The sequence below is a fragment of the Dioscorea cayenensis genome, chromosome 20 (genome assembly GCF_009730915.1).
Source record: "Dioscorea cayenensis subsp. rotundata cultivar TDr96_F1 chromosome 20, TDr96_F1_v2_PseudoChromosome.rev07_lg8_w22 25.fasta, whole genome shotgun sequence".
In the NCBI taxonomy this organism is placed as follows: Eukaryota; Viridiplantae; Streptophyta; class Magnoliopsida; order Dioscoreales; family Dioscoreaceae; genus Dioscorea; species Dioscorea cayenensis.
This window is the reverse complement of record NC_052490.1, coordinates 28,773,563-28,788,989: the sequence shown is the minus strand read 5'-3', so window position 1 is coordinate 28,788,989 and position 15,427 is coordinate 28,773,563. Positions and strand designations below refer to the sequence as shown.

Sequence of the window (15,427 nt, the reverse complement as noted above, 5' to 3'; positions counted from 1 at the left end):
CACGTCATTATTTTTTTTTTTAAACTTCAAATTTAAATTTTAAAAATCTTTAAATACTTAAAATTTAAAAAAAATTATAAAATTATATATAAAATTTTAAACCCAAATACTATAAAATCTATATTTAAAAATTTTAAAACTTAAACCTCAGATAATAAATACAAACCTAAAATCCTAAGCTCTAAATCCTAAACTATAAATTTTGAGTCCTAAATCCTAATTTTTTTTTGTTTATAATTTACGATTAAAGGTTTAAATTTAGTATATAGATAATAAAAAATAATTAATTTTTTTTAAAGAAAAAAATATCATTACCCTGATCTTAATGAATAATCATTATCTTTAATAGCCTTTACTTTTACTGCTCTATTTCAAATTTAATCAATTATAAAATAAATTTATATTCAAAATATATTTATAAATGTGCAGGACATGGTTACCCACAAGAATAGTGCTTAATCACAAATTTTTTTTATATAAAGTTAACTGGATTTAATTATTACTAATTAAAATAAATATTCTAAACTTAATTTATATTAATTAATATAGAGTTGATCACTAGTTTTCTATGAGCAACTGGTTTAAAAATTATAAAAAATATGGAAAGAGGTAGATCTCTCTAATCAGGTGTTTTTGATATATATATATATATATATATATAGATTTAAACTCAAAATCACTTACTTAAACAGATCTATATATTTTTATTTTTTTAATTACTAATAATTTTTGTTTTAAAAAAAATCTATTACTTATTAGTATGTTTTTTTGAATACTTAATATTTTGTAAAAGTTAGTTGGTGATATAAATTTCATGTGTCAAATAAGTAGCCAATGAGAAACTGCAAAGTAAGCACTTCTAGATATACCCCCATTGCTTCTTCAGAGACACATACATGCATGCATAAAAAAGCAGTTGCAAAGGAAAGCAAATCAAAGCAATACAAATGGAAGCTCTTTTCACCTCCCAATCCCATCCCTTCTTCTTCCCCACCACCAGCACCATCACCACCAAACCCTCCTACCTCACACTCATCTCTTTCTCCACCCCTTCCACTCACCTTAGAACTCCAACAATCACCATTAAGCCTAGCAACACAAGAAGAGGAGGAAGATTAAGAACAAGTGATGTTCTCAAAGTGTCTCAAACTTCAGAGACATTGGTTACAAGTAGCTCACTCCCTTCCAAGATGAAGGCATGGGTTTATGAAGAGTATGGGGATGAACAGGTTTTGAAGCTTGTGGATGAGATTGATGTGCCTCAAGTGAAGGATGACCAGGTTCTTGTTAAGGTCTTTGCTGCTGCTCTCAATCCTGTTGATTTTAAGAGGAGGCTGGGGAAGTTTAAAGCCACTGACTCTCCTCTTCCTGTGAGTTCCTTTATGTCCCTGTTTTTATCTTAATTTTTGGTTTATGTTGTTGAATTGATAAGGATTTTGAGTCTATGGTTGTCATAATTAGGAAAAGGTACATTGAATTGAGTATAATTCTTTGGCAAAATTGAAGAAATTTTATGTTTTTCCAGTAGAATGAATGTTATCATTTTGTGTTTGGGTTGAGGGTAAGTTGAATAGAAAAGAAGGAATTCAGGTTTGGTTTCTTGCATTTGGTTGAATGAAGCAAAAGGATGGGCAAGAAATTGAATGAATATGTAGAGATAATAATAACCAATTAATAAGGCGATGCAGTGTCGGCAATGACTGGATTCTCAAAATCAAATGTTTAAACATATTCAATATTTGTTTTTGGGATGTCTTAATTCCTCTTCTTGCTGTAGAACTCACACTAATCAATTTCTATTTTCATTATCATATTCATTATCTATGGTTCTTGTATAAATACTAGAGGTGAAATCAAGGACACATATCAGTAAAAGTGTCATATTTTAAGACACATTGTCTTCTTCTCCTTGTGCTGAATTTTCAGTAATTTGGTTCTGGTTCTCAGTCTCTGTTTAATGTGTAGACTGTTCCGGGTTATGATGTCACCGGTGTGGTTGTTAAAGTGGGAAGCCAAGTGAAGGGCTTGAAGGAAGGAGATGAAGTTTACGGGGATGTCAATGAGAAGGCCTTGGAGAATCCTAAACAATTCGGTTCGCTAGCGGAGTACACAGCGGTGGAAGAGAAATTATTGGCTGTTAAGCCGAAAAATCTCAACTTCACCGAGGCTGCATCACTGCCTCTTGCTATTGAAACTGCTTATGAAGGCTTGGAAAGAGCCGGTTTTTCTGCTGGTAAATCAATTCTTGTGTTGGGTGGTGCAGGTGGAGTAGGTTCATTAGTAATTCAGGTATTATGATTGCTTTCAATCTAATTTATATCGATCTATTATGTTGTATTCAATCCAATTGTTGCTCTTTCGATGCAGTTAAGAAACAACAATAATCAAAAGAAAAACAAACTTCCCCGGCAGATATAAATGGCGGAAGTACCTAATTTCTCTTCGACTAAAAGTTTGTCGAACATATTCATGTGGATTTTACTCTATGCCTTATCAAAATCAAATGCCAATGAGGACTTTACTGTTATCATGCTCTTGTCGATTGATTTATACCTGCACATTACTTTGAGTTCTGTTGAACTGATGATGTTTTGGATGAGAAATAACAAGTTGGGTTTATTCTATTTTTGTTGTAGCTAGCGAAGCAAGTATTTGGTGCATCGAAGGTTGCTGCAACTTCAAGTACAGGAAAATTGGAGCTACTAAAGAGTTTGGGAGCTGATCTCGCAATTGATTATACCAAAGAGAATTTTGAAGACCTGCCGGAGAAGTTTGATGTAGTATATGACACCGTCGGTAAGTTTCTATTGAAGCTAAATAATAAAAGTTTCAAACATGTATTAATCCTAGAAACATTGAGTCCTATGCTTTTCTTATTAACTTAAAAAATTAATTGAAAAACTGACAAATGACTTATTAATGAGGCTAGTAATAAGCTGACAACAAGAATGCCATCGAGTTATTTCATTTAGATGAACTTTGAGGATTAAATTATTACTTAGCATAAGAAAAAAGTTCATAATTTCAACTAAAGGACCAAGAAAGAACTATAGCTAGATCAAGGAAAGTCCGAAACGAAAGCTATGCTAATCAGAAAGTATAATAATGCTAATCATGAACTGAAAACAAAGCCGTCAATGAGGAACACGCAAAGAAGTTCATTTGATGCAAATAAAAAAAAACTACATTATTAACCTTATAATTTGTTGTTTTGTTCTTCAGTGAACTCTTTATCAGTCAGAATAGACCAAGGATCATTGCAATAGTATCGCAGTTAATTTCATTACTTACAATCATTAACGTTGTTTCTAGATTGAATATATAAAGAATATCCCTAAATTATTAACCTTAAAAAAGTAAGAATTTTCTGAAACTCTCATCGATATCGGTAATTGCAGGACAATGTGAAAAAGCAGTGAAGGCAGTGAAAGAGGGAGGAAGTGTGGTAGTACTAACTGGTGCAGTAACACCACCAGGTTTCAGATTTGTTGTGACTTCTGATGGTGGTGCACTTGCAAAGTTAAACCCATATCTGGAGAGTGGGAAGGTTAAACCAGTTCTGGACCCAAATGGACCCTTCCCTTTCTCTCAGTTGGTTCAGGCTTTCTCTTATCTTGAAACTGGAAGAGCTATTGGCAAAGTGGTCATATTTCCAATCCCATGAGACATTTTCACCTTGTAGATATCTAATTATTTAGATAATTATATATATATATATATATTTATATATATTTATATATATATATATGTATGTAGATGAATTGTGTGAGTTTGCTCTTGTTTCTATATGCACATGTATTGAACTATAAAATGTATTCTGCAGAAACTACACAAATCAGTTTATATAGTAGATTATGTGTCTTTTGTTATTAGAAGAAACTATGTCTTATTTTTAATTATATATAATTCTCTATAGTCATGTTGTTCACTAAAAGATTTGAGGTGACTATACAGTTTGATTTTTAATTTTTTTCCCCCAAAATTGCCCTCATGATTCAGTAAAATATTTATTTTTTTCGACCAACTAATAATATGGAGAAATATAACATAAAATCTTTATAGCCTTTGTTATTTCTCCTCCTTCACCACAAGTGAGAAGAAGAGGTCTTTGTTATTTTTCTCTCCTCTGAAGCTTAGCCTTGGGCAGTTTAGTCATTTTACATCTTAGATTACATCTAACCCATGATATGGAAGTGTAATATTTCAGGAAGGTATATGTAATATATATATATGGAGGACCATTCCTCTACAGGCGTTCATAGTAAAAAAATCTATGGACATCCATTATCAACCATTGGATCTCGATCCAACAACCAACATTGATGACAGTAATTACTATAGCAACATATACAGTAATTATTGTTTAGAATAGTGATTACTGTTTATTAATATCGGCCGTTGGATTGTGATCCAACGGCTGATAATTGGACGTCCATAGATAAAATATTTATGGACGTCCATAGAAGATGTATTATTATTATATATATATATATATATATTAGGGGTCAAAAGAAAAATGTCACATGTATATGAAGCACTAGCTATCTGTATCAATTCCATGTATTTATAAGAAAATAAAATGATTTACAACGTCTGTCTATTCAAGAAATGATGTTCAATAACTCACATAAACAGTTTCTTACAAAAGAATCATGATAATTAAGATCCAAAACTATTCAGTAATTTACAAGAAAAGAATGCAAAAAATCCCTTCTTTCACACTCTGCATCTATCAACTAATTGTATGACCTTAGGCTTCAACATCACATCTTGAACATTTTTCAGTTTTCATAAATTTAGTTCATATCCATCACAGACAGCATATTTTTATAATTTCTGTGGAGAAAAAAAGTTGGTAAACCTGAAAACACTAAAACCATGAATCAGATATAAATTTTCATACCTAGAGTGAATGATCTTATTTTGAAAGTCTTGTTAAATATCAAGGAGGACAATCATCTCCGTGCTATGATCCTACACTTGGATGTCGTATGTACATTGCCGAATAAAAATCTTCACTGCTGCAGTTGGACCTGATTCAGCCGGTTAAACCAGAGCGAATGCAGAATCATGTGAAACAAATCATACTTTTCTGGCTTGTTATGCCATAAAAAATGCTTCTGCAATCTCTTCACATTGTCGTGCATGGACACGTATTTCCTTAGAGAAATACCTAAAAGAATCTCTTTCATCTTAGGTATGTCTTTCTCTGCAATGATCACCGAAAAGGCATTCCAGTCAAGCACCTCGTCAAGAGGAGGCACAAAATTATCGGCTATTATCACTGGAACACACTCATAGTAAATGGCCTCAACAATCCTTGGACTGTTTACTTCATAACCCATGGGACAAATACAAAACCTACTTGTCTTCATGTGATGAATGTAGGACATCTCTCTGGCTACCCTGTTTGGAAGAGGACCATATATTCTCATGTCCTTATCTTTCTCCCAGTATTTAAGAAGGACGGGTCTGACCCGTCCATGCATGTTTCCAGCAAAAAAGGCAAGGATGGATCGCTGTGAGACTGGTCTTCCACCAAGAAATCTAAGAGGCTTCCTGGGTGTCCTGATGGTTGTTTCTGGGAGTGATACATCTTTCCCACGGACAAATATACCTTCAGAAACATCTGCATTACATAGAGCTTTCATAGTGTTCTTACGAAATTCTTCATGTGCTGTTGTTGTGTAAGGTCCCTGAAGAAAAATAAAATAGCAAGGACCAATTAACTCAGAATGAGGAAAAAAACTGAACCACAAAACTGAAGTACAATCAGAATAATTACTGTCCCTGTTTAATCAGTGTTGGAAATATAGTTCCACGTCAGTTGTGTGATAGAAATGTAATGGGTTTATATATAGGTATAGGAGTTGAGCGATGAAGTTTTGAGATTTTTCGGTGGAAGACCCCTAAGCTTATGTCGCACCCATATGGGCCTACTAGTACAAAATATAAAATCTAACAATAAAAAATTTACCAATTCAAGAAGTAAAACCATGAGAATTTGTTTAAAGCAACTCATTACTGAAATACATCCAGGGAAAAAATATTTAATCCAAATACTGAAAGAAATAGGAGGATACAATTAGATTTATCAATTAAATGGGCGTGGTAAATAAACACTCAGAACCTAGAAGAATAATAAAATAACTACAAGAAAAAAAATGATCAAGTAATTTTCATTACTTTTTAAAGACCAAACCCCTTTCCCTTTGATCATTTAACTAACATGAGGAATCAAACATGGGCCCTTGGTTACAACACTGGAAGGGCTACTAGCCTAACAACACATGCAGGTTATATATAGCTCAACAATTTAAGTTTGCCTAAATGCTCTTAAATACAATCTAGCGTGAGGATTTTGTTTGTGCAAAGTAGTAATTCCAAGTCAAAGGGTGAGTAAAGGGCAAACGTGGGTAGATGCGCATGATATATATACAGTTCAATGATAAATGAGAATAAACGAGCAATCACACTTTCTAGACAGTTGATATGTGAAACACACTTTCTAGTGTATATTTTCAAACAAATCCTAAAAGGACAAATAGCATTACTGCAATTAATGTCTGCACTTTTATTCTCCATAAAAATGATAAGCTATTAAAACATCTTCAAGTTTAACATAGAAAAGCTGACTTTTTCTTTAAGTAACAGGATAGAAATCAAGCAAACTGGATATAGTATAAAAGTATATCCAAAGAAAATCATAATAAAATTTGATAATAATTAAACACTGGAAGGGACCTATCAGAATAGCAGATCATAGAAATACCAAATAACAATTGAATGGAGTGGAGACAACATACCCAGTCATGGCAAGCAACTAAAAAGTGATCTGCTCCTTTTGTTCGGTTCCAGAAAGAATATTTAGAAGATATGTTATTCACATAATCCTTCAAAAAGTGGGACAACGGTTTTAGATCATGTGATTCAGGTACATATATGGCAAGTTCTAGCTGTCGAGAACTGTAAGGCAAATAGAACAAGTGGGCTTTTGTTGGGTCCTTTACTACAAATTTCTTGTTCTCCTCCATCAATTTCAAAAACCAACCTTCAGAAGCATAAATACCTCTAAGGTTAGGTGTATGGAAAATTGGTCTCTTGCCATCCGGATAAATGTAAATCTTTAATATTTTTTCCATCAGCTGATAACTCCTGGAAGTAGAAGATTTTTAGAAATTTTCAGAATGACAGTTCTTGACAGAATATGAAGGCAATCCATATAGTACAAATGATTTCCATCAAGAATGACTGTGCAAACTTATCAGTAGTGGTTTAATTATGAGAAAAGGCTAATGCATATAAGAGGGATGGAAACATGAAGGCTGAACGTGCATGACATCAATGACTAGTGAAATTGTCACTTCACCGGTGAAAGAAAAGCAATTCAATAATTAAAGTATATTTTGGAAAAGTTGATGGATGGACAATGGGCATAAAATTTAATTAGAAGTACTTCGAACCCTCTTTAAAATATACCTGCAACGAGACTAAACTTCAGTAGGCAAATTTAACATTAGGCTTAAAACTGTAAACAATGCCTAGTGAGCCTATGCTTCTCAAGCATGATTTACTTGTAGACAAGAATATGAGAGTAAATTCCCAAGAGAAGACACTTGTATAATGGCGCCTTAAATACACGCTGGGGATGAGTTCTTATTAGCAAAGAAAGAATATGTAATTTGACAGTAAGCTTTCAATTAAGGAGGAATATGAACATCATGCTTTAACTGAAGTACTAATCCAGTTTTACTATTCATAATGCCTAGCAAGGTCTGAACAATAGGATTAAAAAAAAAGAGTGACTACATTATATGCAGTAACTTAAGTACTAATCCAGTTTTACCATTCATAGTGCCTAGCAAGGTCTAAACAATATACTTCAGCACCCAAAACTTGTTCACTATGAGATAATTCACAGGATTAAGATAAACAAATGTACAATATATTAAAGTAACTGAAGTACTATAATCCTTCTGGCATTCCACTACCATTTGAAAAAGAGCAAATACTGATGCATCTAAACACTACAAATTCAATGTACCTTCATACTAGAACATCAGCGGAATATTATATTCCATTCTATTTGTGTGTTAACAGGACAAGAATAAGAAACATGTCAAGCTGACACATCCTGCTAGGAAATACAACACACATCATACAGACCCAAAAGAAGTAATCATACAATGTTCAAAATTTCAAATTTGATTCACTTCCTAAAACTCCAAAGAATCTAAATTCAAGTTTGCACACACAGCAGCAGAAAAATTCACACATAGTCCAACGTTCAATTATTTGAACTAGAAACTCCTAAATCAATAATCAATTCCTAAACATGCTTCAAATCATTCAGAACTCAAGCCTCGAAAAACTACTTTTTTACATCATTTACAACGTAGCTCAATAAGAACATCAAACAAATTACCTTCTAAAAACGGACACATTCCGGAACAACGGAGCATAGAGTTCGTTGTCAGCATCTTCCGAATCCAAAGGCGCATTCTCAGGATTCTCAATCTCTAATCTCGCATACAAAAGCTGCTCATCGGGCGACATCGCCGGCAAATCCTAATAAAAAATCAAACACCCGCAATCAAAACCCAGCAAAACCAACAATCAAAGCAACACTAAACCACTCACCGCCACAATCGAGCATCTGATCTTCAGATGATCGTTTCCAGCAAACTTCACATCCGAACTCCTCCGAGCCGGAGGAGGAGACAAGGGTTTCGGAAGGGAAACAAGAGGCGCCGGCAGCGAGACTCTCTGACGAGCATCTCGAGAGGAATTGAAGGAAGGATGGAAGGATACCAGGGTTGGCGGCGGGGAGAAGAAAAGGTAGGGGATGGCGCAGGTGAGGATGATGGCGATGGTGGTGGCGAGGAGCGCGGCGGCGAGAGTTCGCCGGCGCCATGAACGGAAACGGCGAGAGCTCGCCGTGGCCCTTGGATGGTCAACGGGCATTTCCCAAGATGCGATCGTGGCCGTCCGTTCCGATGGAGTGGAAAAGAGGCCATTGTCTGAGCGCGGGTTAGTCTTAATTTTGTGGCCGTTATCAAATGAGATCCGATATTGAAGGAAATTACGGCTATTATTAGTTTGGGAGGGTAGAAATGTCATTTCAGATATGGATTGTGCCTCGGGATTTGGTTTTTGTGGAATCGTAAGGTGGATTTTGACGGTCTGGATGATGAGTTACTGGCTGATATGAGAAAGAAAGCCTCATGGAATATTTGAAGTCTTGGATGACACCTCACAGTACAATGACAATGATGAGCTTGCTTATTAATTTGTGTACTTTTCGTTTGTCAAAGAATTTTTCAATTTTTTAATCTTCATTTTTTAAGGGAAAAAAATTATTTATATACACTTTTCAAAATTATTTATTAACTTGACATTGCCAGCATCACTTGCAGACCATTTTGATGCCAAATCAATAATAATGACATTAATGACTCCATCAAACAGTATAATCGGTGAGTTATTGGGCTCTCCTTTTTGATAGCGCTCATCCTTGCTCAGTCACCGAGATGACCCCTCGAGGGGGCCCTGAGCCTCTTCCTCCTCGCCTCGGCACCAAAACTGGAGTTTCCTAGGCCAACGTCGTTGGCGCAAGATCCAAACCGGAACTCTTAGCTCATCCTCCTCACCTCATCAAGGCCCACTTTGACAAGGTTACGAATTATTCGGTAGCTTCTGTGACGATTGATGACGACCTCTGGATGCAGGCTAGAGCCAAGATGCAGTCCTCGTTATACGCCAAATTTCTTAGGAAAGCTTTGCCTCTAGACCAAGCCAAGCTAGCTCTTGCCAATGCCTGGAGGAGGTTAGGTGATTTCTCTGTTGCCAATTTACCTAATGGATTCTACTTTATTAGTTGCGAAACTCAAGAAATGCAAAACAAACTTTTGTGGGATGGTCCATGGTCGGTGGCTGGACGCATCCTCCAACTTGCACCTTGGTCAGGAAGTTTCCAACCAGCGTTTGAAAAACTCTCCCTTGCGGCCGTGTGGATTCAAATATACCATTTACCCATAGAGCTGTGGAGCGGGGAAATTCTCGAGCAAGTTGCTTCTCAGTTTGGTAGAGTGCTCAAGGTTGATGATCATACTATCGATCGTTTGAGGGCTAAATTTGCTCGTATATGCGTGGAACTGGATCTGGAGCAACCTTTGCAACCTGGAACCTAGGTTAAGTATGGAGGGTTCTCATCCTATGTTCTTGTTTTATATGAAAAAATTCCTGTTTTTTGTTACAGATGTGGTAAGATTGGACACGGCGAAGCACACTGCTCTTCCGCCGACAGTCGCCTGCGTCAGGGTAAGCTTGTGCCCTCCACCCGTGTGGAGATGGAGCAGGTGTAAGCTGATCCGATAATGCAAGTTGATGAGGTCGGTGCAAGACAGGAGGGCATCGTTGATGTTCCCAATCCCGTTGGCCATCTTTCCAATAATGAAAAGGAGTTCGGGGCTTGGTTAATGCCTCATCGACGATATACTGCTTCCCGAGGTCAAGGAGGGAGTCACAGTGGCAGCCGTTGTGGTTCCAGAAACCCTAATTCAGGAGGCTCTCTTGGGGACGATGCACCTGATGCCGACGCGTGACCGCCTGCATGGAACCCTAATCAACACACGGCTGGCCCTTCCTCCTTACTCCTGACACGTGGCTCTCCACTTGCCTCTGAAGGGCATTCTCGTCATTTGAGCGGTAATTCAAATATCTTAACTTCTAATCCCAAGGCACACCCTAGTTCCAAGAACCCATTTGCTACCGTTTCTCGTCTCGATGAGGCTTGTCTCGAGGCACCTGTCTTTTCGCCTCCCACTACCATCCATCCCACCATTAATGACACACCATCTCCTGTTGAGAAGCTGCCTTTCTCTTCACCTTCCCCCCTTGACCACTGTGTTGATATCTTCATGAAGAAACCCCTGTAAGCTCCCAACAAAGCTCTTTGTCTTGGTATTGGGGATAGTCGTCCGTTGCTTCTCAATAAAGGAGAATCTTCGAACAGTACCATTGGTCCTGGTTCTTCAGCAGAGCCGATGCTTATCTCTTCTGTTGCAATTCATTCTCCCTCTTCTCCTGACAACTCTTCTCCTCATGACCATCACCTCTTGGTGGTTGATAAAATTGTGGATGTTCTTGCTGGATCCTCTCACAGTGACCATAGCATGGATGATTCTGCCTCGGAGGATCTGGATACTGTCCAAGAGGTTGAGGATGATATGACCCTTGGTCGGTACCAAAAAGAAGCTAAATCAGAAGCCATTGCTCGCAGAGCCCCTTCGAAGAAGGGAAAGAAGCCTAAGAAAGGAAGGAGCTCTCCCCTTATTTAATCCTTCTCCTTTTTCTTTTTCGCTTTTCCTTACATTTGTTTTCTTATGAACCTTAAAATTATATCTTGGAACTGTAGGGGTCTTTCCAATTCATGCACAGTGGATCGTATCCTTGATTTTTTGAAGAAGAAGAACCTGGACTTTCTTTGTCTGGTGGAAACCAAAGCTTCTGTTCATAGACTTCAGCGTTTATGTGTCAAGCTCAATCATAAATGGGAGTGGGTGGCCATTCCCTCTACTGGTTACTCAGGCGGGATACTAGTGCTTTGGAGGCGATCTATTGGTTAGTGTTACTCCAATTGCGGTTTCCAGATGGGATCTACATCTTATAATTTCTTCTAACGATTTTACTTGGATTCTGTCCACCATTTATAACTCCCAGGTGCTTTCTAACCATAAAAAACTTTGGCATTCTCTTAGCAAGATCTCTAACCTTGATTATCCTTGGCTCCTGAATGGTGATTTCAATGTCATTACTGCTCCTGACGAGCATAGGGGTGGGGATTTTGTTAACTACTTTTTGAAAGCTACTTTCTTTTCTAATTTTATTTATGATAATAGCCTTCATGATCTTGGTTTCTCTTGTGATTGTTTTACTTGGTGCAATGGCCGACATGGTCTTGCCCTCAGGTGGACAAGACTAGACCGACTCCTTGCCAACACTAACTGGATTTTGCTTTTCAATAATTATTCTAACTCCATTCTTCCTCACATTAATTCTGATCATTCTCCTTTGTTCCTTTCTGTTGGTGACCCTCGTACTTCTCCTAATAAGATCTTTTATTTTGAAAATTTTTGGCTCGATTACGAGGGTTGCCACAATGTTGTGCTTAGTGCTTGGAATAATTGTTCTAGTGCTTCCCCCATGCATGCTTTCATGCACTCAATTTCCCGTACTAAAAAAAATATTTGCAGGTGGAAAAATTCCGAGTTCAGTCACATTGATGTGGAGATTGCAAACATTCAGGATGAAATTGCTAGGATTGAGCAAGCTGACTCAATCTCTCATGATCCTTGGCATCTTTCTTGGCTAAGGGCCCTTCACAATCGTCACAATACTCTTCTTTGGCAGCAAATATCTTTTGGGGGCAGAGAGCTAAAGTTCAGTGGGTGACCCCAAGGGCGACAACAATACTCGCTACTTCCATAACTCTTGCAAAATTTGACAACATAAGAACAGAGTTCAATTCATCAAAGACAATTGGAGTAACATCTTTTACGAGCACTTTGATATGGAAAATTGCTTTCTTAGCTTTTTCAAAAATCTCTGGTCTTCTTCCTCTTCTCACAGTCTCGACTTTTATTTTCATGTCCTTCCCAATGATCCGCCTGTTCTTTCCGATTTGGATAGGGAGTTTCTGATTGGACCTTTCTCCAAAGGGGAGGTCTTCAAAACTCTTAATTCCATGGCCCGCAGTAAGAGTTCAGGCCCTAATGGGATTAATGTTGAATTCTATCTTTTTTACTGGAATCAAATTGGTGATCATCTGTTTCATACCATTTCCTATTTTTTTAACACTGGTCTTCTTCCTAATTCCTACGGAAAAACGTATGTTGTTTTATTTCCTAAGAAGCCCAATCCTGTTTTTGTTACTGATTTTAGACCCATCTCCCTCTGCAACGTTTGTTACAAGGTTATTTCCAAATTGTTAGCTAATCGTTTGAGGCTGGTCATTCATAAGATTTTTGGTTCAGAACAGAGTTTTTTCATTCCTGGGCATGGCTCTTTTGATAACATTATCGCATCCCAGGAAATTGTTCATAGCCTTGAATCTGAGTCTTATAACCCCCCTATGATGATTTGTAAAATTGACATTGAAAAAGCCTTTGATACTATTGAATGGCCGGTAATTCTTGCTACCCTCCGAAGAATGCTCTTCCCTGCTTCTTGGATCAACTGGATTAATTCGTGTCTCTCCTCTGCTTCTTTTTCCTTTATCCTTAATGGTAGAAGCTCTTCTTGGATCAATAGTAGTAGAGGAGTTAGACAAGGGGACCCTATCTCCCCTCTCTTGTTTCTCTTAGTCTCTCAAAATCTTACTTCTATTCTTAACAAAGCCCTCACCCTTGACTTGATTAGTGGCTTTAACAAGAGTCTTCCTCAAAATTTCAATCACTTGATGTTTGCTGACGACCTCATCTTAATCACTAGAGCCACTAGAAAAAATGCCAGGAATTGTCTTCTTTGTCTTAATGTTTTTCAAACTCTTTCGGGACAAAAACCTAATCTCCTTAAATCAGCCATTTATGTCCCTTCCTGATGCAACAAGCGGCTTGCCATCTCTATTTCTGGTATCCTGGGAATTAAATTGGGAACCTTTCCTTTCACCTACCTGGGTGTTCCTATTTCTCCCGAGAAGCTCCTTGTTAATCAACTCCAACACATTCCTACTAAAGTTAGAAATGACATCCACAGTTGGAATCACTCCTCTATTTCTACTGCTGGCAGGGTTACTCTTCTGAATAGCTCTATCTTCTCTATTCCTAATTATGTTCTGTCTATCATGAACTTGCCTCTTAATATTCTGGACAGTATTTCTAAGATGGCTAGAGGTTTTCTTTGGGGTAGGACGAGCAATAATGCTGGTTTTCACTTGGTTGTACAGTTACTACACTTAGCAAACCTGAGGGCGGTTTAGGAATTCGGAATCTTCGCTAAGCACATCACTCTCTTATGGCCAAAAAAATTTTGCTATCCTCAATTCTACTAACAAACTTTGGGTTGATATCTTTAAACTGAAGTATGATGGTTGGCAAATTTGGAATCCTTTCAAATTTAAAAACCCTTCTTAATTTTATTATTTCATTTGCAGGTCTGCAAATTTTTTAAAAGAAAACTTTAGATTGATTTCTTGCAATCCTTCCAACACTAATCTTTGGAATGATCCTTGTATCTTTGACCTTCCAATTTTTAAAAAACCAACCTATCTTAACATGTCTCCTTATTTTGATAATTATCAGTTTCATGATATTCTTGGTGCTAATGGCTTTTGTAACAATATTCTGGAAACCATGTTTGGCAATGCTTTAAACTGGGATGATATTAGCAAGATTAATATCAATACTGATGGTGCTAACTTCTGGGTTTGGAACCATCACTCTCACTGTGCTTCTATTGCCTCCTCGGTGTATGCTCTTATTAATAGGGATTCTAATCCTGATCACTCTTGGATTGGATGATCTGTAATTTGGAAATTGCGTGTGATGCCTAGAGTAATAAATTTTATTTGGAAGTTATCTCATGGTAAAATTCATAAATTTTATTTGGAAGTTATCTCATGGTAAAATTCCCGCTAGTGTTTTCTTGTATAATCTTAACATTGGGCCGGTCAGCTACTGTCCTTTGTGTGGCCTTGTGGAGGAGACTTCTAAGCACTTATTCTGGAAGTGTTTTAAAGTGTTACCTTGTTGGTTTGAACTTTTTCTCTAAATTGGACTTAATTTTGATTTAATTGACACTCTAAGTTCAGGTTATTGGTTGTTGGAGCAAGATTTTGGCAGGGTTTCCAAACCTTGGGTTCAAGATTTAATTGCTACTATTGCCTGGCTTTTTTAGAAGTTTAAGTGCAACTTAATCTTCAGAAACACACCCTTCAATGTTAACAGGATTGTCCCTAGAGCTTGGTCCCTCTGTCTTGACCTCAATAAGCTTTCTTTCAGGGAGTGCTCTAATCGATCTCCTACTATTTCTTTATCAATCTTTACAGATGCTTCTTAGAGTTCTAGTTCCTCCCATTTTGGTTTAGAATTTATTATCATGGCTAATCTTAGATATATTTTCCTTGTAGGATCAATGGGAGCCAAGCACGATACCCTTATCATGGCTGAAATTGCTGCTGTTAATCTCGCCCTTCAATTCTGCAAAGATCGTGATTGGAAACCTAGCCATATTTTCTGTGACTGCTCTGGGATACCGAACTTGCTGAAAAACTTCAACGCTTGTATCGCCTGGCACTTATCCACTGAATTTACCAAACTAAAGCGAAATTTGAACTTTTTCCCCAACCTGCACGTTGAACTCATTTCTCGAGAGGACAATGATGTCGCCGATGCTCTTGCTAACTTTGGAAGACACAACGTTCAACTTT

At 37.1% G+C, this 15,427-nt stretch overlaps 3 protein-coding genes across 3 annotated transcripts; 2 read left to right on the top strand and 1 right to left on the bottom strand.

Annotated features, from left to right (window-relative positions):
• Positions 1-905: 905 nt before the first annotated feature.
• Positions 906-3,848, top strand: LOC120251058 (2-methylene-furan-3-one reductase). Its single transcript, XM_039259599.1, has 4 exons — positions 906-1,370; positions 1,966-2,289; positions 2,637-2,796; positions 3,399-3,848. The coding sequence occupies exons 1-4, from the start codon at positions 948-950 to the stop codon at positions 3,662-3,664; spliced, it is 1,173 nt and encodes a 390-aa protein (XP_039115533.1). The 5' UTR covers positions 906-947; the 3' UTR covers positions 3,665-3,848.
• A 728-nt stretch (positions 3,849-4,576) lies between these two features.
• Positions 4,577-9,031, bottom strand: LOC120251168 (probable glycosyltransferase At5g03795). Its single transcript, XM_039259705.1, has 4 exons — positions 8,641-9,031; positions 8,426-8,568; positions 6,807-7,155; positions 4,577-5,696 (listed from the first exon to the last, which is right to left on the bottom strand). The coding sequence occupies exons 1-4, from the start codon at positions 8,962-8,964 to the stop codon at positions 5,016-5,018; spliced, it is 1,497 nt and encodes a 498-aa protein (XP_039115639.1). The 5' UTR covers positions 8,965-9,031; the 3' UTR covers positions 4,577-5,015.
• Positions 9,032-9,722: 691 nt separating this feature from the next.
• LOC120251398 lies at positions 9,723-10,190 on the top strand. The gene has a single exon (XM_039259926.1). It carries the CDS (start codon positions 9,723-9,725, stop codon positions 10,188-10,190), a length of 468 nt encoding a protein of 155 aa, XP_039115860.1.
• Positions 10,191-15,427: the final 5,237 nt, after the last annotated feature.